Source organism: Cryptotermes secundus, unplaced genomic scaffold (assembly GCF_002891405.2).
Source record: "Cryptotermes secundus unplaced genomic scaffold, Csec_1.0 scaffold620, whole genome shotgun sequence".
NCBI lineage: Eukaryota > Metazoa > Arthropoda > Insecta > Blattodea > Kalotermitidae > Cryptotermes > Cryptotermes secundus.
In genome coordinates, this window is record NW_019723312.1 from 90,691 (window position 1) to 108,370 (window position 17,680).

At 47.4% G+C, this 17,680-nt stretch overlaps 1 protein-coding gene across 4 annotated transcripts in view; it reads right to left on the bottom strand.

The window, feature by feature from the left end:
- The window catches only part of LOC111861804 (WD repeat-containing protein 47), a 136,224-nt gene that overhangs the window by 89,579 nt on the left and 28,965 nt on the right, over window positions 1–17,680 (bottom strand). For all 4 annotated transcript variants that reach the window (XM_023846670.2, XM_023846673.1, XM_023846669.1 and 1 more), the window contains one exon: window positions 11,204–12,847. In XM_023846670.2, coding sequence (XP_023702438.1) covers window positions 11,204–12,828 — 1,625 coding nt within the window. In that variant the 5' untranslated portion in view covers window positions 12,829–12,847. The remainder of the gene's footprint in view (window positions 1–11,203; window positions 12,848–17,680) is intronic.

Consider the following 17,680-nt stretch of genomic DNA (forward strand, 5'->3'; position numbering starts at 1 on the left):
ACATTGCCTCTGTTGCGTTTTAAACGTCACACCCTGTATATCTATTAATTTTTATCAACAGACATTCCTGCAGTAAACAAGCTAGCTGCATATTAATAACGCATTAATAACGGAGTGCCACGTAAGTAGTTCTTGTGAAAAACTTTGTTATTTCCTTGGGTGCTTCATACTTCAATATTAAAATCGTAAAGCCACAAAGAAGACACTACTGTATCAACATTTGTTTATATTTCTTTGCAAAAACAAACATAAACAAATGCTGATACAGCAGTGTCTTCTTTGTACTTTAGATACAGAATACTGTTGTGTAGACTGCATACCTTATGTACCTATATATACCTTATTTATAACCAGGGCCCGGATTTTGATGACCTGAAAATATTTAAAAAATTACCTATATAATGACCGAAAAAAATCCAGAAAAATCACCTAAAATATGACCCAAAAATGTAATATGCAGGGCCCGGATTTTGATGACCTGAAAATATTCAAAAAATGACCGAAAAAAATCCAGAAAAATGACCTAAATGAGAAAAGAAAGAACACTTCGCTTCCATTTTATTCACATTTCAGAAAACATATGAAGAAAAATTCCCTAAAATGGACAAAAATGACAAGAAATACCCTTAAAAGTAAAAAAAAAATCTACGAAAAAATTATCCCCAAAATGAAAAAATGACCTTATACCTAAAAATGTCAAAAAATGACAAAAAGAAAATACCTATCAAATTTACATTTCTGTAACCAGCAGCTCATATCCGAGATTTAAATATTTGAGAGCACTGCATAGGATACAAGGAAAAAAAGATGACATGTCATCAAAATCCGGGCCCTGTTCATAACACACCACAGGAAGTAATAATTGATGGCAGAAGAAAATGTGTTGTCCAGTGATAAGCGGAGTAGTGCCATGATATATTGACCCTCGGGGTATCCTGGTATGAAGAGAAGCGTGCCAAGGCGAGCCCTGCAGTTCCTGAAGCCGTCCTCATGAGGTGCATTGATCTCGGATATAAATTATTCGTATCTCAGTACCAGGAGAGGAAGCTACCAAAGGAGATTCATTTCCTTCACCGTCGCCTTACCGCATTCAGCGCAGTGGTTACTATACACACCGGCTGCATTTTGTCTGCATTTTGCCCACACAGCGTATTCATGTACTTCGCGCGGCTCTAACAAAAACCGCAGTGTTTCCTCTGAGGTATGAACTTATAATTTAAATGCTATGTATACGAATTTCATGCTTTAGATGGACTTACACACCCAAGCACAACAAAAAGTTCTGCGAAGATCTAATCGCCTACTTTCCTTTGATACTACACGAACCACATAGAAAATAACGCCTCCAACAATCCCTCGTTGCCGCGGAACGTCTTTACACAAACAAACCCACATTCCCCTTTAATACGATATGGACCGCAGAGAAGATTACGCGTCTAACAGTTCTTCTTTGTTGAGTGTGTATTTGTTGCCGCGGGAACATTTTACCGAACCGTTGCCTAGTAACGAAAAGGAACATGAGGACATAAGAAACATAAACATATAAAGGTAAAGTTGTCGCTGTGCTTAACTAATTAAGCACTACGCCATAAAGGCGTATGGAGGAGTGGATTTATAGACCCACGCTTTCTTGACCTCGGCACTAATTGGAGGTGGTCAGCTTTATGCCCCGGCCGCTTTACCACCGGTATCCAACTGATAGGAGGCTGGGTGGACCCCAGAGCCGCTCTGAATGACGTGTAGAAGTGAAAATTCTTGCCCCCATCGGGACTGAAACTCCGACCCCTTGGTCGTCCAGCCGGTAGCCTGTCGCTATACCGACTCTTGGACATAAACATAACGTGACAAAAATGACTAAGTAACATTATCTGCATGTTTCGACTGGGGAGAAACCAGGGGAACCTATTCATGTTAGAGCCAGTACTGATGCCTCAAGGAGCTACGGCTGTCTCTGTTCATACTTCGAAAGCTTGAGTCTGAGTTCCTGAGACTAGCGCAGATGTTGCATCACCCTTCCCAACACCGTCCCTGCCCACACCTCTCAACGGACATTACAGATACTGTTTTCTTTTTAATTCTGTCACACATTTTGCTCTCAACGTTAATTTTACCAATTTATACCGCACTGATCAATAAACTCTGCTATTTGAGTTTGTGGTTATCTCCCGCTTTCCGTCCGGCATCGTCTCGAACTGCGCAGTACCCAGCATGCAATTTCATTACAACAGCCGCAGAATTTTCGACGAAGACAAACGCTGAAAATATTAAAATTGTGAATTTCAGATACTGAGTAAAATTTGGTTTTAGAATGCTTCTTTCCTAAAACATTAACGATTTAAAAAGTGTGTGTATTCTATTTCTAATTTGTTTTGACTGAAATTCGAAGAAAAAAAACAGATTTTTCGCTAGTTTTCAAATTACTGTATCTCTTTAATTATGAATTGGATATCATTAGCATATTAAAATTTTTTGTTCAAATTACCTCAGGAATGCCCACCCTAAATGGGGGTAAAACTTCGTGAATCACCCTGTATATATACAAAGCAAAACTGTGTTTAGGACTTATTATCAAACCCCAGTACACTCTGTTCCAATGGCCACAAGACATGAGTTTGATTGCGCAATTATTGTGGAAGTAATGCCACTACCCAACCCATTAGCTGACGTCATGCAGAGTCATTCTTCAAAACCGCGCATGCGTAAGATTACCCCCAAATTATCCCCATTAGTCAACGAGGAAAGCCCGACTTAAAACCTCCAATCGTTCACGACAGCTACCTGATGTTAACAGCTTCTTCTCTTTCGATACATTTATTGATAAAGGTAATTTTGATGTATACGGTAAGTGAGAAGGACGTTTACCCCGAAGCTGCGTGAACTCAGGGCTAAACACAGACGCGTGTCAGCTCGTCTGTGATTCGCGAATATCACGGCAGACGAGAGGAAAAAGTCCTTCAATTCGATTTCAGATTCTGACGTACTATCTTCTGGCATGTGACGTCGTTTACTAGCGTTTCATCTAAATGTACTTCTTCCATCTTCAGGGTCAAAAAGTGAGCCAAGAAACAAATGAGAAGCAACCAACCACCATTTACATTGCTGCTTGCTTCTTTTGCCATCTGGTTACTTAGCATACCTTTAACTAAAAACTGGAAAATACGTTCCTATGAAACGTCGGTGAAATTCTATCTGACTATTCGGTGTCACATCATATAGAGTTGGTAGAACTCCTTGTCGCAATGCCTCTGTCTGCACAGGACAATAAAAACACTGAACAAAATGGGACAGACATGCCTCGAGTGGGAGCCGAACCCACGATCCCAGTATTTGAGCGAGAGATGACATTTCATTTTGTGCCTTAGACAGCGCAGCCGCAGTGATCGAGACCCTTGATTCAACCGTTCACATTCTCTCCTGCTCTCTTTCTGAAGAGCTCGCATACAAATCTCTCTTTTTAGTAAAACCGTACAGCTTCATAAGGCTGTGGTAACACAGTCCGCCGTAAGAGCGCTGCACGCACCGGCCTGCCGGTAGGAGAATCTTCCGTCAACCGCCATTTTCCTAACAAATTTTTATTCAGAAGCGCTTCTTAAAACCTGAATACCGAAGTCGGGGGGGGGTCAAATTCCACAAGGATCAGGGGTATATGTGTTTTTCCTATGTGTTGTGCTGTACGTGTGCAGGTATGACGTAGGGCCGATCCCCCATCCAAAGAGTCATAGATAAAGCTAACCCTGTAACAGACAGCCGAGGCCCATAGGGTTGTGAAACGTCGAGGCTCCCACAAGTTCTTGCCAAGAAGCTCAGAGATGGCGGTGAGGTTGTCAGTCTTACGCACCGGCCTCTCTTTACCCCCAGGAAGATTCCTGAGGCTGAGTCGAACACAGGGCCATAGTACGGCTGGGAGGGTTAGTTTAACTACAAAATCCAAAGACCTCAACGGGAATTGAACCCGCGACCTTCCGGCTTGAAGCATAGTGCCTGAACATACTCTCTAAAGCTAAAGGACATTAAGTGGGGAGCGAGAGGCTCATATGGACCAGTGGCGCTTGCGCAGACTTGTGTGGCCTGTGAACCGAGCCAAGGTTTGGCGATCCCTGGCCTCACGGGTGGTTACATCCAGCGATGACGAGTTCTTACAAATCCGTGAGGTCGTTAACATCGCATCGCAAGCTGCAGGCGAAACAGACTGCAGCTCTGGCCCAATTTGCGCCCCATAATGGCACCACGTTAAAAAGCGCTGTCATTTGTAGGTTCCGCATCCACAGGATGTCCCAGGAGGAGAGGTCCAATATTCTGGGAGGTCATAGTATCGGTCATTCTAAGCAGAAAGTGTATATGTACATGCGTCCTATTCCGAACGGTTTCCGAGAAAGAGCTATTTCACTGTACAGTTCCAAACTGTTGATAAGAAAGAGACATTACGTGCTGTTTCTAATACCGGTATTTACTGTTCATGTGACAGAGTTGGTACAGTTTATCTAGTGTAATACTTTTTCGAAAATACCACCGTCAAGATCAATGCAATTTGCACCTCGTGTGAGGACATGGCGTGTTGCTCGTCTGTACAGTGTACAGTGAAATAGCTCTATCTCGGTGCACCTCGTGTGAGGACATGGCGTGTTGATCGTCTGTACAGTGTACAGTGTACTGCACAGTGAAATAGCTCTATCTCGGAAACCGTTCGGAGTAGTACACATGTACATCTACACTCTTTGCTCAGAATGACAGATACTATAACATCCCAGAATATTGACCTTTACCCCTGAACACTCTGTATATGTTTACTGGAAAGGATTTGGAAGGAAGCGGGGGTAGCTTAATCGAAATATCTAGACATTTCTCTGGGGACTGAGGAAATACGGCGAAAACCTCAGTCGGTAGACCTGCTGTATCGACCGAGGTTCGAATCGAGGAACTCCCTAATACAACTCCACAGCGTTACTGCTAAGCCATCGTGCTCGGCGTTGTCTTACACGCACGCACACGTACACACTACATGGGGTTGAGCCCTACTTGAGAAGCCGCCAATTCTGCAGCTACTCAAGAACTTTCAAACACTTTATGGAACCCGAAGGTTCATTACCGTGTTCACAAGAGCCCTCTACTGGTCCCTGTCCTGAGCCAGATAGATCCAGTCCATACCATCCCATCCTATCTAAGATCCATTTTAATACTGTATACCCACCTACGTCTTGGTCTTCCTAGTGGTATCTTTCCTTCTGGCTTTCCCGCGAATATCCTACATGCATTAATCTTCTCCTTCATTCGTGCTATATGTCCTGCCATCTCATCCTCCTTGACCTGATCATTCTAATTATACTTAGAGAAGAGTACAAGTTATGAAGCTCCTCATTATGCAGTTTTCTCCAACCTCCTGTCACTTCAACTCTCTTCAGCCCAAATATTCTCCTCAGGACCCTGTTCTCAAACCCCTTCAGTGTCTAGGTTCCTCCTTTAGTATCAGAGCGTTTATCCAAAGAATCAGTCCAGATCCGAGGCCCTTCATGACATTTCGTAACAAGCCAATTGTTTACGGTGAGGAGTTGTAGCCTCACGCCCAACCCCGAAGCTGGAGGACCATGTCTTCTCGGCTGTCCGCGACTGACCCTCCATACCTGGAGGGCGTCCATCCGCAACCTGAGGACGTGCCATGCCGTGGTGACAAGGGACGCACCTAACATGGTGTGCACACTAATTACGGTCGGGACGTAGCTATCCTGACAGGTTTATCAGGCTTTCCTCAGTCTCTCCAGGCAAATGTCGCGATACTACCTCGATCAGGCTACGACCAATTCAGTCCAAGTGCTTTTACAATCATCATTCATCCTATAATTCGATGCTATGTAGCAGAAGTGAGCAGACTGTGGTTCGAGAATCGTCAGCGGGGCTCGCGGAAAAAGTTCAGTGACTTCCTTCTTTACGAATAGATTAAACGTTAAAAAATAATCCGTCCCGTAAACACCTGCGCTATGCAATCCGCGTCTGTCTGCGGCTGCCGGACTTCTGGAAATGGCCACCCCTGATGTATAGTCCAGCTACTGATGCAGTGGCAATATAATGAGAACATGTGACCGCTGAGATACCCGCAAGCCTCCTGCTGACGGCCCTGCAACTGGACTACGAAACCGTTCGGCTCTGCGACGCGCGTAATCTATTCATCTCAAATTCAAATGCTGATGTGTGTCACGCGATGCGAGACCCAGGCACGAGGTGAAGGTGAGCAGGTGGCCTGTGCCTGGGGGCAAACACAAGGCGACACGCGCTCCTCAGTGCGCTGAAACACTGTGTGACGCTGCTGCCGGACACACGGAGACACTCGCTCCTTCGTGCGCTGAAACACTGCGTAACGCTGCTACCGGACACATGGCGACACACGCTGCTTAGTACGCTGAAACACTGCGTAACGCTGCTACCGGAAACATGGCGACACACGCTGCTTAGTGCGCTGAAACACTGCGTAACGCTGCTACCGGACACGGCGACACACGCTACTTAGTGCGCTGAAACACTGTGTAACGCTGATACCGGACACACGGCGACACACGCTGCTTAGTGCGCTGACACACTGTGTAACGCTGCTACCGGAAACATGGCGACACACGCTGCTTAGTGCGCTGAAACTGTGTAACGCTGATACCGGACACATGGCGACACACGCTGCTTAGTGCGCTGAAACACTGTGTGACGCTGCTATCGGAAAGCGTCAGTTGCCATCACAAATGTGTTACGTGCCTCTGCAGGCACAGTCAATAGCTACAGCGATCACGATAAATACTATGTAACTAACTTCACGGAGCTGAGCCCTTCTTGAGAAGCCGCCAGTTCTGCAGCTATTCAAGAACTTCCCAGCAGCCAGATCAATCCACTCAATATCATCCCATCCTTTCTCCCTAAGGCCAATTTCAATATTATCAAAACACCTACGTCTTGATCTTCCTAGTTGTCTCTTTCCGTCTGGATTTCCCATCACTATTGTATATGCATTCCTCTTCGCCCCCATTCGTGCTACATAGCCTGTCCGTCTCATCAGCTAAGTCAAAGACCTATATAGACCACGGTAAACAGCTACCCGGACCACGGTCTCCGGGAGAACAGAAACAATTCACGAGTCATACAGTGAGACTGCAGTACGCGTATCGAAGGGTCAATGAATCCGCGCAACCGTCGACTTGTTCTGGCTGTTTCCGTTAAGCAAAGCGCGGCCACGTCCAGTGCCACGCAAAGGCAGGCAGATAACTTACCGACTTAACATTTCCATTTTAGCGTCTAAGCTACTGTACGCGTAGTGTGAATTCTGTCGCGCTGTTAAGATTTTGAACCTCCATCATCACTGGACACACTGCAAATTAACTGATCTGAACTGTATAACAACACAATAAACAATTTAACGGGCCGTTAACTATCGATCTGCCGATCACAGTGGCCGCGCGATCTCAGGCATGAACACTGGGATCGTGGGTTCAAATCCCACTCAAGCCATGGATGTCTGTGTGTCTTCATTCTGTGTTTGTGTAGGTAGCAGCCTTACGACGGGCTGATCACTCGTCCAAAGAATCCTATCGTCTCTGTAAAACAGATTACGAAGCTGAAGAGGAGGCCAGGGCCCAACAAAGGGCTGTAGAGCCATTGGTGAATGAAATAACATATCCATTGCGAATAAGAAGCAGACATGGTAAAGGCACGTACATAAAAGGAACAGAAGGGTTCACATGTTTTCATTTATACTGGCTCCGTGGTCAAAACGGCAAGGTTAAAATATGTACATAAGCACAGCATGAGATGTAGCGAAGTTGACAAAATACAAGACAGGCTGACGAAATTAGGAGAGCTGGTTACGTGTGTTGTTCTGTAGAAATGCGGCCAACTACGAGATGTGGCCGACTTAGAGAAGTGCCCAGCGCCACAGGTTTTCACAGTAGAAGCTAAACACAGCAGAATGACAGCCTCGTATGTTGATACCTCAGACAAATTAACACCTAGAAACTCGTTTATTACTGCGGCCCGTCGCCGTGTTTTATAAGAGAAGATATGAGACCACGGGTTCGTTGAACCCGGGCAATTAAAACGTTCCAGACTACTGGGTTGTTACTTCAGTACCGACAGCTCAATTTTGCAGGATACCCACCTCACAGCACGTTTAAACTGCCAGCACTGGAGAGGATTCGTCAGGGACTACCTCAAAATGGACGAAAGCGTGTGAAATTGGCGAGGCAGCGACCATGAACAGTACTGTCTTCTGGAATGTAACGCCGTGTAACCTGGTAGCAACCTGCTGCCTACAGTTCCGGCGCAGGTTCCTCGAAACGTTCCCAAATATCTACCAGACTATACGGTGTAACATATCAGAATATAGCGATCTACATCCAGGAAAAGGGGTATGCATACTTTTCACTTCACATTGTGGCATATGTATTTGCTCAAAACAAGAACTGTGCAGCTAGATATACAGCCGTTGCTAGAAAACGGCTCTGAAACAACATTCGTTTCTAGTCAACGGCCGCGAAAAAGACAACGGGATGTCCGTTCTTAGGCAGCACATTCTTAATAACGGACGGCCGCTGCTATGGAACGACTCTGTAACACATTGCCGAGGAAACGTTTAGCATACGAGAATGAGCGGTGTTGCCTGCGTGGTCCGTTTCGAGGAGTTATATGGAAGACACTTTGTGCGACCAAGTCAGTTTTGTATGGGAGTCTGTGAAGAGATGACTTGGTTGGAGTAAGAATTCGCAGTTGGATGGAAGCCGCCGTTCAGAGAGGACTTGTGCTTGGAAGTAGATGAGTAGCCGTTACCAGGCAACTACTACTGAAGACATGATTTTGTAAAGTGTGGAAAAGGCAACAATGTAATAGTTATTTGTAGTTACGACCTGTAAGTGGTCAATAAATCCAATATCTATTCCGAAACCCCGTCTATAGCAACCCCATGATACGTGACAACATGAAGGAGCACGTACAGAATGATACATGCCTCAGGCTCCCACATGCTGAGCCTTAATGACTCCATTTGCTACAAATAAAATTTCTTTTTCTTCTCACTGCCTTCAGGTGTCTGGGGACGCAGTGCCCATGAGAACATTTGACCCAGTAAGCAAGAAGTGGCCTGAGATTGGAGAAAAATACCCCCAGAAAGATTCCTGGTACTCATTTATGTTAGAGGCTGAGTCGACCCCAGGGCCATAATGCGGCTGGAAGGATTGGGTAAATTGAGAAAAAAATCCAATGACCTCATCGGGAATCGAACCCGCCACCTTCCGACTTGTAGCATAGTGCCTCAATCAGCTACGCTACCACGTCCCCCCTTACTATCCTGTAAGGGTGGGCGCGCCATAGCTCAAGCGGTTAGTCGCTGGCTTCCCAACGCGGCGGCCCGGGTTAGAGCCCGGGTCTGGTCAAGTGGGATTTGTGGTGGACAAAGTGGCGCTGGTGCGGGATTTCTCCGAGTACTTCGGTTTCCCCTGCCAATCTGCATTCCACCAAATTCTACATCATCATAATCACCCGGGGCAGGTACAATAGGCCAATCAGTGGCCGCAGTGCCGAGTGGACTCAGCTGGACTCCACCCCCCACTAGCGAATTAAAAAAATCCTAGTAAGAGGCATAATTTGTGCCACGAGACCACATCGTTGTCTATTTTCACTTTCTAAGAACAATGCGATACACCATTTGTTCATGTCGGCACGACTTGTTGTGGGTCTCTGCCCTAGTAAGTGGGCGCTAATACTCGTACGGACGCAAGTGGATCAGTAACGAACCAGGCCAGACAAACAGCTGGCCTCAGACGCAAATCACTAGGCATTAGTATGCAAAACTCTCGAAAGCGGCGTCATCCAAGGTTTCACTCCTTCACGACTCTAAGCAACGAACACTTAGACCCTCGGGAGGTTGAAAAAAAAACATCGCAAAATGCAAGCGAACCGCACTGCGGATACAGACAACTAACCAACAGGTAACTAACCTAGACCTTCGTGACGAGAAAACAGCTATTCAGGTGGTCAAGAAATTCGCAGCCTTTTATGTAACCTCAGAGATAGGGCCGCGCCACAGCTCAAGCGGTTAATCGCTGGCTTCCCACCGCGGCGGCCCGGGTTCGATCCCGGGGTGTGGTCAATTGGATTTGTGGTGGACAAAGTGGCGCTGGGGCGGGATTTCTCAGAGTACTTCGGTTTCCCCTGCCAATCTTCATTCCACCAATTGCTCCATCATCATAATCACCCGGGGCAGGCTACATTAGGCCAGTCAGTGGCCGCCATGCCGAGTGTACCCAGTTGGACTCCAGAGTCACCAGCAAATCCAACTTACGGACCTGTATTTTAAAATGAAGCACATTTCCTGCGTATTATATTTCATATAAATAACATTCATAGCGCCAGGAAAAAGGGCTCCCAGTACACATTGTATAGGTGGGCCCCAGGGCTGTTCTTGTCCTTGCCCCTACTGACGTCATCCAGTCTATTCACTATACTGCCTGAGCTACCCACCTCCTCCACCAAAGCTAAGCTAAAATAGACGTCATAGGTCCTCAATCGCCATTTTCAGAACAAAAAAATCGTGCGATTCTGATGCTACGAGGGAGAGTCAGTAAGTACGTCACAAATGGAAGTAAAACAGCTGTAACTGATGTAATAGGTTTTCTGTGTGTATCACTAGGTAGATGCACAGTCCAACTTCAGGATAGTCTAGGTAGCTGACGCGCATGCGCATGCGCATGCTCAGAGGCTGATTTCAGTAGTCAAAATGGCGATCGTGCTTGAGGGGCTGTACTACAAAAGAGTGGCGTTCTATTATGCGTTTTTTTTTGTGGGCTAAAGGACACGGTGCAAAGGATATTCATAAAGAAAAGTTGCTTATTCACGGTGGGAAGTGTCTGTCGCGTAAAACGGTTCACAGCTAGGCCGAAAAATTCTCTCAAGGGCGTTGGAAAGTTGAAGATGATGAAGTCATGAAGCCGTTACAACAGACAAAAAGAATTCTATGTTGTGGGTTTAGAAGCACTGCCGATAGGACAAGTGTATCAGTGTTGGTGGAGGATATGTCGAGAAATAACTGTCTTTCCATGTTCGAATATCACATGTTTTATGTTTTGTATCAATTTGTGACCTATTTACTGACTCACCGTCGTGGTAAAAAGCCACGATGCAAATTCAGTTTTACCCCTCACGTGCTGCCAAACTGACGCGCATGTGCAAAGGCTCTCACCTGTTCTCCTGCAGCCGATTGTCTGTGCTCTGAAGTTGCCGCAGCAATTCCTCGCGTTCGCGCTCCTTCACCTGCAGCGTCTCCTGCAATCGCTGTTTCTGGCGCTGGTACTCCTTCAGCAAATCTCCGTCGAAGCCCTGCTGCTGGTCTAGCACGGTATCGACGCCAGTCAGCACCACTGTCGTGCCACTCGGCACCACAGGCTTGTCAGTCAGCGAATCTCGGCGAGATGACCTTGCCGTCGCCGGAGACTCTCTGCCTCTGTGTTCGGGAGTCGATGCAGCCGACGAAATGGTTCCACCGGTATTACCCTTCTTATCGGGGCTGCGAGAGCGTCCCCTGACACGCGGTGGGGGTTGAGGCTTCGGGGTCGTCTCTAGAATTGCCGGCAACTGCTGGAAGTCTGCGTAACTGCTGCTCAAGAAAACATCGCCGTCATTCTCGAAAAGCCTGTCCACTGACGTGTTCATAAGCTTGTTACTCTTGTAGCCAGTGAGGTGGAAGCTAGCGAAAGATGACCGCGACATCGCGTTGCCAGTGTTGATGTCTCCAGTGGACAGAGCCATCATCATTGGGCTGTTGTTCCGGTTATGGGCTCCCAAACCTCCACCGCCTTGCTGACCCGCGAGTCCAAAGGGCAGTCCGTCCAGAGCTGGAAGCAAGGACCGCGACATAATATCGGCCGCGGAACGAGGTCGGGTGAACGGCATGGCTGAGTGAGGAAATAATTTTGGTTTAATCGGTGTAACTAGCATATGCTCTGTCCAAGAAGTCTCCAGGGATGGACGTTCCAGCCGTTCAATATCCACATTAAGCGTTCGCTGTTCGAACGGAACTGAGAATGTATCCGATGGAATACTTTGTAGCCAGGACAAAAGGCTGAGGTCGGAGTCACTGTAGCCTACAGAGCCGTCCAACAGACGCGAGAATGTCATTTCCTGCTGCTGACTCTCTTTGGAACCTGTAGCTTTGGCCTGACAATAGTTGACACACGATTCGTAAAGAATTCCTTTTATAATTAAATGGATCAGTCTGTCGTTCTTCGCCGTGGTGTTCGCACAACTTGATGCGTGGTCTGCAGTCTTCCTGTCCCCCGGTAGGAACTTCTCGACTAGAGGAAACACTTCCCTAAAGCACTGCACGCGGGCGTTACTCGGGTTCCAGTCCTTGTACTGCAGATGGTCAGACAAACGGGGAAGTGTGAGCAGCAAGCACAAGTTGGAGTAGTCCTCTTTGGAGGGCGACACACGCTCCAACTCACTGAGCACTTTAACTACGTCTTCCACGGCACTGTCCACGTTGTTGACGGGTCCCGATGTCACCAATGCCTCGGACTTGATACACAAGAGTTCCACGTATTTGTGACGAAGGATTGAGTACCGGAACCGTCGCATGTCGAACGCCTGAAGAGCCTCCAGGGGCTGGATGAACTCCAGGACGTCATCCCACTGACCGTCGAGTATCAGCTGCCTCAGGAACAGAACGTCGTCAGAGAAGGCGCCATTGATGACACCTGTCTCCCGCTCAAGGCTGAGCTGGGATATGTGAAGTTCTCGGGTGTGCAGGAACTCGAGGGTGAGGCGCACAACGTCCTCCTCGCGCAAGGTAAGATGCGCCGACGGCATGACGTACCGGATGCGCAATCTGCAAGAACAACAGAGGTGTCAAAACTGCATTGAGCAACATATCCCCTGAAGAACACGCGCAGCTCCTTGATCTTCTGGACAATCATGACGTGTAGCTAGGGGAGCCAAACGTTTCTCTGAACATATCGCCTCCAGCTTCAGGGTCGAGGAGTAGACTAAGCGGAAAACAGCAGGAGGCGACAAGCAAGTCCGACTTACAACCCAGAACACCGAACCCTTCGTAATTACCGCCAAGAGAACCTCCAATCCAATTAGAACTGTTTGTGCGAATCTAAACAGAGCATGCGCGAGATTTTAAGTTTTTGGTGTCATTACTATTCAGAGGGACACGCGGCAGCACAGTTGGTTGAGGCACTATGCTCCAAGCAGGAAGGTCTCGAGTTCGATTCTCGATAAGGTCATTAGATTTATCAATTGACCTAATCCTTCCAGTCGCACTATGGCCCTGGGGTCGACTCAGCCTCTAACAGAAATGAGTACCAGGAATCTTCCTGAGGGTAAAGGGCGACCGGTGGGTAATGCTGACAACCTCACAGCCAACTATGAGCCGATCATCTACAAAATGTGGGACCCTCAATGACTCACAACCCCATGGGCCTGCATGGCATGTTACAGGGACAGCTTTACCTTTACTATGAAGACTACTGTCCTCTACAGCGAGACAGACATACGGACGGACCAACACTTCCAATAGACACTAGGCCGAGATGAGGAAGCACTTCAAATTCAGTTTGTAGCTCACAGAAAACACAATTTCTCTCCATTACAAACTCTGTTTAGGGAAATAAGCCATAAGGAACACATAAATACAGGGTGTGGGAGGAATCAATGTTAAACCAACGGTACGTACATACACTAACCACTGTACTTTAAACGGTTAATATTGCGGAATATTTACTCAAAGCAAGAATTGTGGAGCCAGAGAAACAGCCGTTGCTAGTGAACGGCTCTGAAACATTTGTTCCTAGGCAACGGCCACGAATTGGGCAGTGGACCAGCGTACGTTGTGGAGCAGCAGACGGTCGCTGCTAGGGAATGGGCTTGGTAATCACGTTACCGAGGCAACGGATACGCATGAAACAGAGCAACGGTGTTTTCTGCGTGGTCAATGACGAGATTTTATAAGCAAGGGGCAGGGTTACAGCTTAACCAGTAGTCAGTAGATACGCGGTGAAGAGAAGAGGTAGGTATGGCACGGCAGCAAGCCAGTTATAGGGAAGGCACGCAGTTGGAAGGAAGCTGCCGTTCAGACAGCACTTGAGCCCGTAAGCAGAGGAATAATCGTTAGGAATCTTTACCAGGAAACGTCTAGTGAAGACGAAGGCTGAAGAAGACTTAGCGTGAAGAAAGCAGTCTTCTGGGATTTGGCACCGTGTATATGTGGTGTCAACCGACGTTTCGGAGGAACGTATCGCCTCCATCTTCAGGGCGATGGATGCGATACGTTCCTCCGAAACGTCGGTTAACACCACATATACACGGTGCCAAAGCCCAGAAGGCTGCTTTCTTCACAGTCACCGCCGTGAAAACCTCAAATCTTACAAGACTTAGCGTGTTCTCTAGTGATTTGTAAAGTGTGGAAATCAGCGATGGCGCTGTAATTAAGAGTTTCAAGGGAGTTTCAATAGAGTCACAAGATGTACGAACTTCTCTAGAGGGCAGTGCTTCTAACTTGTGACGGTACTAGTGGCCCGACGTTTCTGTGAGCAAGGCTCAACTACCCAGCCACACAAGCGACCAGAATCCGAGACTGTATCGGTCACAAACACATCCCGTCAAAGCAAAACTTTCCTCGTCTTTCCGAGACACATTGCGGATTCACAAAGGAAACAGAGAGTGCAACTTGTCCTACTGTGGACGCATTACAACAGAACTGAAAGCGGGACACACTTTGTAAATAAAAACAAGTTCTGAGAAAGAAATTTAGTCTCGGCCTGCTTTCCTTTAACTCGATACGAATAGACTGAAATACCAGACAACTCTGAAGCTGACAGAATACTATCTTATGGAATGTGCCGCCGTGTTTACTAGGCTACTGAGGATAGTATTGACTCCATCTTCAGGGTCGAGAAGTATGTCAAGCAAAGTAAAACTAGTAAAAATACAAAGTTGCTTACTGTTTGCCTGACTTACTCTTCGACCCTGAAGATGGAAGAGGTATTATTTTTTGAAACGTGATGCCGTGTAGCCCTTCAGAAGCTTATTGTTGCTTCTGCTGAACACACTGCCTCCATCCTCACGATCAAGAGCAAGCAAAGTATCCAGTTGCTACTTGCTTGCCTTCATTACATTACGCAATTAACAACCACGCTTCAACCTCAGCTGCAGACGGAAATGAGCGGAGAGCTTCACGCCCGGGCCGCTTTACCTCGGGGAAAGGGACGCCAGTACCACTTAACAGGAAGATGCGTTGCACCCAGGGACGTTCTGGGAACTGCGCAGAACAGAAAATCGTTTGGCTCTGCCAGAAATCTAATCACGAACTGGAGCCCGTCCACCCTGCGGACCGTCACTATACCTTCTGAGCTATCTTATCTCCTTCAAGTTCTGTAACATGGCTAATAAAAGGCGAGCTGAAACAGGATATACAGACGGAAGGTCTCGGGAAGTGGAAACGAGTTAACTTTATACGCAATCCTGCTAACTTGTGATTAGTGGAGTCGACAGTCTGCTTGAGGCCGTGGAGGCCCACAGGGTTGTGAGACGTCGAGGCTTCCACATTTTCTCTAGGCAATCGGCTCACAGATGGCGGTGAGACTGTCAACCTTACCACCTTTTACCCCCAGGAAGATTCCTGGTACTCATTTCTGTTAGAAGCTGAGTCGACCCCAGGGCCATAGTGCGGCTGGAAAGTATAGGTAATTGAAAAAAATCCAATGACCTCTTCGGGATTCGATCCCGCGACCTTCCGGCGTGTAGCATAGTGCCTCAACCAACTACGCTACCGCGTGTCCCCATTATAAACACATTGGCCTGTTTCAGATGGCGACGCTGTCAGTAGCTCAGACTATATTGCGTCAAATGAAACGATGATTATGAATAATAAAACAGAACGGATGTAGAAGGAACCAGTCGTGGCCTAACCGTTAGTACGGTACCATCCAGGCACTTTCCTGGAAAGACTGAGTAAAACCACGACAAGTGTCATTCAAAATAACCAGCCTCTAGGGCCGATATTTCAATCCAGGACCTCCATGAGAGGATGAATAGAAACCGCTCGGCCCCAACATTCGGTGTCTTGAACGCTGCGGGGCAGAAGCAGGTCAAGCCGTGGTCAGTGGAGGGGCAAGCCGGAACCAGCAGACCGCAAGGGCAGGAGATCTCAACAGCAGGTGCAAGAGTGCCTCAGGTTACCAAGTGTCTTCATGCCGTAACAATACATCAAGGATACGAGAGGTCAGCCAACATGTCCATGTGCTGCTTCCACAGTTCATGGGGTCAACCTGTACATTATGGTCACTCTACCAGCGTTAACTGACTTATGACCTCCACTCTCAGAGGTCTAACAGAAACATAGTTGGGCCGAACTGGAAATCAAACTCATCTGCCTAACCAGTGTCGTCGCAGACTGCCACCTCAGGCAGGCGAGAGATGAACGCCTGAGGGGATCGCTAGCTTCAGACAGTCCGGTAGGGCAGGCAGCAACAGCACAGGATTTCAACATCATCATTATTATTATTATTATTATTATTATTATTATTATTATTTTATAACTGCTACCAGATATGGAGGGGAAAAAGGTAAAGTTATTCCTGTAACAGGCCGTGGAGGCCCATAGGGTTGTGAGACGTCGAGGCTCCCACATTTTCTAGACAATCGGGTCACAGATGGGGGTGAGGTTGTCAGCCTTACGCACCGGCCGCACTTTACCACCAAGAATATTCCTAGTACTCATTTCTGTTAGAGGCTGAGTTGACCCCATGGCCATAGTGCGGCTGGAAGGGTTAGGACAATTCAAAAAACCAATTACCTCATTGGAAATCTAACCCGCGACCTTCCGGCCTGTAGCATAGTGTCTCAACCAACTACGCTGGCGCGTGGCCCCTACATGATGTAGAGTCAGACATACAGGGCAGGTTAGGTAGCGATGATACCCTCTGACTTGTATTCCGAAGGTGATAGGCTCGAATCCCGGCCGCGGCACCGGGTATCCTGATGTTCTTCGTGGTTTTCCTAAGTCCCTCCAACCAAATTCTGGACGTATACCTCAATGAGGCCACGACCACTGTTCATGTATCATCCTGTATTCGAAGTTATGTCATCCACACACACAGCTCCTAGGTTTATTCAACTCGGAGTTCAAGTCCCGGTAGAGTCAAGAATTTTCACTTCTCCACGTAGTCCAGACCGGCTATGGGGCCCACCCAGACTCCTATCCAATGGGTACCGGGGTTAAAGCGGCAGGGTCGCCAAGCTGAACACTCACCTCCAGCTGGTGCCGAGGTCAAGAAAATGTAGATCTATACATCCACTTCCCCATACGCCTTCATGGCCTACTGCTTAATCAGTTAAGCACAGGGACAACTTCATCTTTTTACCTTTCAAATTCGCTCCATGGCGGGCAACTTCATGCAATTCAAATGAATATAAAAATGTCGTTACGTAAATGCAGTGCGCCACACACGCTGATGATATCAAGGGATTTACACTCGACCTCCACCTCTCCAGATCCCCGAGCACATCTCCTTCAGAACTCCATCCATACGCCTCGCGGGCGTGGGTTGGGGGGGGGGCCACCGACGTGCCAGGAGGACAAGCAGGAAAGTTCACGAGCAGGATCTCTGAATAGCATAACTCTAGAAACACGTGCCGACAGACAATAACTTCACCG